The sequence below is a fragment of the Apaloderma vittatum genome, unplaced genomic scaffold (genome assembly GCF_000703405.1).
Source record: "Apaloderma vittatum isolate BGI_N311 unplaced genomic scaffold, ASM70340v1 scaffold24613, whole genome shotgun sequence".
In the NCBI taxonomy this organism is placed as follows: domain Eukaryota; kingdom Metazoa; phylum Chordata; class Aves; order Trogoniformes; family Trogonidae; genus Apaloderma; species Apaloderma vittatum.
In genome coordinates this window covers 26,740-31,532 of record NW_009706845.1, presented here as the reverse complement: position 1 = coordinate 31,532, position 4,793 = coordinate 26,740, and the positions used below count along the sequence as shown (strand labels likewise).

General features: G+C 52.9%; 1 protein-coding gene across 1 annotated transcript; it reads left to right on the top strand.

Annotated features, from left to right (window-relative positions):
* The first annotated feature begins 2,014 nt into the window (after positions 1-2,014).
* LOC104271317 (putative P2Y purinoceptor 10) lies at positions 2,015-3,130 on the top strand. The gene has a single exon (XM_009865948.1). It carries the CDS (start codon positions 2,015-2,017, stop codon positions 3,128-3,130), a length of 1,116 nt encoding a protein of 371 aa, XP_009864250.1.
* Positions 3,131-4,793: the final 1,663 nt, after the last annotated feature.

The window sequence follows — 4,793 nt, the reverse complement described above, 5'->3', positions numbered from 1 at the left end:
CCCTGCCACGGAAAGCCAGAAAGCCAAGAAAACCAGCAAGGAAGATCCCCACGGTCACGGCCGCAGGGATGAGGTTTCAGATTTGGGTTGAGACGTGGGGCAGGAAAGAGCTGGCAGGACAGGCACGCCAAGCGCCTTTTAATCCTTTTCACAAGCCCCGACCAGCAAGTGCCACCTCTGCCACTGGACGGCCCTGACAAAGCTGGGAAGAGCTGCGTTTCCCACACTTCCCGGCAGTTTTCCCTGCCTATTTTCTGCAACTATGTCAAGATGAGGCATCCTGTCTCCACTTACCCCAGCTGAGTGGAAAAATCAGAAACCTCCCACCCGGGGCTACAAGCTCAAGCACAGTCAGTAGCCAAGAGGTGCCGTAGCCCAGCGGTCCACCTGCAGCCAGGGTTTCACTTCAGCTTCAGGTTTTTGGAGTGAAACGAAAAACATGCAAGAAGGCGGCAGTTTGGCGAGGGCTCAGGTTAAAACGCACGGCACGTGCACAGGAGGTAACTGCACCGAGCCTTCCCGCATCGGCAAAGGCAGGCAGCCAGGCGTGAGGCTGCTGGCAGTATTTTATATATACATCTGTAGAAATAGATGCACGTATAATTACACACCCTTCCTCCTGAAACGGAGAACGTGACAACTCCTCTGACTTGCTGCCTCAGTGAGGAGGAGCAGGGTAGAGGAGCCTTCACCCCGCACCTCGAAGTGACGCCGGGCTCCACGCAGAAGCCCCGTCTCTGCTGCGGGCAATTCACTTTTAGAAATCCAAACCTCGGGCTCAGGGCTGGCAAAACAGCTCCACTAGCTGCTTCTAAATTAAATACCACTGTTGAGCGGCTCAGTGGTGAAAGCAAGAGGTGCTGAGGGCTCTGCCAGACCAGATCTCCTGGAGGGGAAGGGGAGGCTGCCTGACACTGTGCAGGCAGCTCCAGGCTCCGTTTTCCAAGGGGAAAATGCCACTATCTTATTGCAAACGATGCTACAGATCCTTGGTTTGTAACCTGCTGCTGCCAAATCGCCTCTTCACAAAAGAGCAGACCATTTCCCTGCAGGCTCTGCTGCTCACAAATTGCAAAATCCATCACCTCTCCAGAGAGCTGTATGAGTACCCGTGACCTCCCCAGGTCCCGCTAATACCCTCAGAGCTGACTGGATGAGGCGAAATGGATGAAAAGATTTTGTGCTCTAACTAAAAGGCAGATACATTTGTCTTCCTTTGTGTCCTGAGCCCTTGCTGGCAGATAATTTCTGTTGCTACAACACGATGCCTGCAAAGTGTGCCCTGAGCGCTGGAATCGAGTTAGCAGGACCAGCAGAGCAACTGGCGTGTGTTCGGCCAGCTATTAGTTTATAAATCCAGCCTTAAATCTGGAGCCAGAGCTCTGATAGATCTGTCTGCACCTCTCCCACTGGCCTCTGCTCCGGCCAGCTGCCAGCACCATCGTTTGCCGATGCTAATTACCGCCCTCGCTGCTGATTGGCATTGGATCTTTGCACGGATCTGAGGAGAGAACATCTAGAGCCACTTAAAGTCCCTGTTGATTTACAGCCCTGTTGAAATTGCTTGTAGATGCCTCAGAGAGCACCAGTTTGGTGGGAGTTTGACAGAAAACTATATGCAATGGAAGCAGGCCCCCCCAAAACCCTAGGGAGCTGAAGAAGCTCTCTGGCACTAACGATAAAGAAATTCATATAACAGAGCTCAATTGCAATGTCACTGCAGCTCTGGCATGGCCTTAGGGGGTGGCAGGTACTGAATCCTGCAGAGAACTTGGAAAGCAGCTGCACAGGAGATGCCTGGGACCACTGCTTGTTAAAAGGGTCTGGCCCCGTGCCCTTCCCGGCACACACACTGCACACACCTACACACAACTCACGCTTCAGTACCAAAGTGCATTTTTTCTACGTGGGGAAACGCTGGAGAGTTTTCAGCTTTACAGCGTCTGTTTTCTCCCTCCCTACAGAAACCCTCCACCCGCCTTAACCGCCCCATGAGCAAAGCGACTCAGCCGAGATGGAGAGCAACGCGTCCTCTGGGAACTGCACCGACCCCCAGATGTCCTTCCAGTCCACCCTGTACGCAACCACCTACACCCTCATCTTCATCCCCGGCCTCCTGGCCAACAGCGCTGCCCTCTGGGTCTTGTGCCGCTTCATCAGCAAGAAGAGCAAAGCCGTCATCTTCATGATCAACCTGGCCGTGGCCGACCTGGCTCACGTCCTCTCGCTGCCCTTACGGATGTACTACTACATCAACCACACGTGGCCGTTCGGGAGTTTCCTTTGCCAGGTGTGCTTCTACCTGAAGTATTTCAACATGTACGCCAGCATTTGCTTCCTCACCTGCATCAGCATCCAGCGGTACCTCTTCCTCCTCCATCCCTTCAAGGCCAAGGACTGGAAGCGGCGCTACGACACGGCCATCAGCGCCGCCGTCTGGCTCTTCGTCGGGGCAGCGTGCTTGCCCCTGCTCGTCGTGAGGAGCCCAGCCTTGTCCAACAGCACCGACACGTGCTTCTCGGACCTGGGGGTGAAGCAGCTGAGCCCAGGAGCCTCCATCGCGCTGGTGACGGTGGCGGAGCTCTTTGGGTTCGTCATCCCCTTTGGCATCATCTCCTGCTGCACTTGGAAGATGCGGCAATCGCTGCGCGAGTGCCCGGCGCAGCTGCAGAACGCCAGCGAGAAGCGCAAGGCTTTGCGCATGGTCTTGATGTGCGCGGCCGTCTTCTTCATCTGCTTCACCCCCTACCACATCAACTTCCCTTTCTTCATGATGGTCATAGAGAACATCATCCAGGACTGCGCCCTCCACAGGAGCGCGCTCCGCTTCCACCCTATCTCCCTCTGCCTGGCGAGCCTCAACTGCTGCCTGGATCCTGTCCTCTACTATTTCATGACCTCCGAGTTCCAGGACCAGCTGCTGCACCACAGCCGCGCCGCCCTGCGGGCTCGGTTCGCGCGCCGCAGGAGCAGCCTCTCTGGCACCGAAACCAGCCACGACATTCGGATGAAGAGGAAAAACCTTCCACGTTTTAAGCTGTGGTCTCTTTCCAAGTTCTTTGGCCGAATAAACAGCATGGAAATCCCTCCGGCGCCACCCGACGAGCTTCTGCTGGAGTCCATCTCTTGAAACATTTCTGTCTGGGAAGGGGCTGGGGTGAAGACGGCGTTAGGTCTCCAAATTCATCTTGAATTTCTCTCGTGTGTAGCACGTGCCAGGATCTGAGGGAGAAGGACATTTTGCCGAAATAGAAGACTTGCTGGTTGCGTCGTTGCTATTGGGGACTGTTTGCTTTCGTGTGCTCTCTGTCGTGATCCTGTTCCAACACCCAGGAGAGCTGCTGTTGATGCCAGTCCTTCTCGCCTGCTGAAGTGCAGCGGGGTTCAGGTCCCTCTCATTTCTCTTGTTTCATTTTTGAAAATCCTTCTGAATCCCGCGTTTCAAGCAGGAGCCTCAGCCTCAGCGCGGCTCGACGAGGCAGCACGAGTGGAGTTTCAGCCTTGACCGCAAATACCTGCGACTCACACGGACTTACAGCATCCACCGCGCTGCCACGAGGCTCTAGATCAGGATAATTATCATCTCCGTGGAAACCAAACCTCTTCCCATTGCACAACCCAATCCCCTGGACCTAATCTAGCCTAGCAGGGACTGCAAGACTCTACCCTTACCGACACGTATCAAGCAAAGAGCATTAACCTATATCCACACCAGTGTTAAAAAGGAGTTTTCAAATGAGCTCAGTGAAGGGGTACGACGGGAGCTACAGGGTGAACACTTGGAAGACAGACTCTGACTGGATACACACGAGAGAGGAGGAGGAGGAAGGATGATGAATGTGTCCCAGGGCGTGTTTGTTCACAGAGACCCAGCCCAGAAGGGAGACAAGTAGCTGGTGTTGCAGTCTCGTCTGTTATTAGGAGTCCTGTGGTATCTGGCATTTTGCTAAATCCTGTGGTTGCAGATTGAGATGTTATCCGAGCCTCTCCGTTTTGCTTTTAAAAAAACCCAAAAAACAAAGCCCAAACAGAAAAGGTCCCGGCCCTCAGTGGGTACACTAAGAGTTTACAAAACTGACCCTAGTGCATTCTTAAAGCTCGGGATGAAATAAAACGATCTCAAGGTGGATTTTAGTATTGCGGGTATTATTTTCAGCGCTTGCAAATAATCTCATTCTGCACCATGTCTGCTCTCGGGTACAGTCTGGAGACGGGGCCAGCAGAGGGGCTGCGAGGTTTCCTCCCTGTGGGTTGAGGCATCCTCAACAGCAACACCAAGAAAAAAATAAAAGAAAAGAAAATCCAAACTAACCCTCAGGGAATTATATAAGAAAATGTAGGCAGAGCGGGTTTGGTAGAAAATGACTCTGCAGATAATGGGATGCACATGTCCAACCCGTGCGGTGTTTCTGGGAAGCGTAGGGCGGGTGGTGGTTTACGCTCAGGTTGCCAAGGTCGGTGTTAGGAAGACAAGGGGAGATCTAGACGACCTGGAGGAATTTGCTTCCGTACTTAGAGCCTGCCAGGGACAGGCAGAAAACACTGAGACCAGCAGAAAACACTCTGTCCTGCAGCTCGCTCTGTCCCAAATCTCCTCTCAGAAAAAAAAAAAAACAAAAAAAAGCAAAAAACACAAAAAAGAGGATATTTTTTTCTTGTTTGCTTGGAAATAATAAAAAAAAAAAGTTTTCAGGGCTGGAAAAAGCTGTTTCAGATGGCACAAACCCAGCAGCGTTCGCAGACAAACAGGAAACCCAAGCAAAACCTCACCAATGCCACGGCTGGGGAGACCC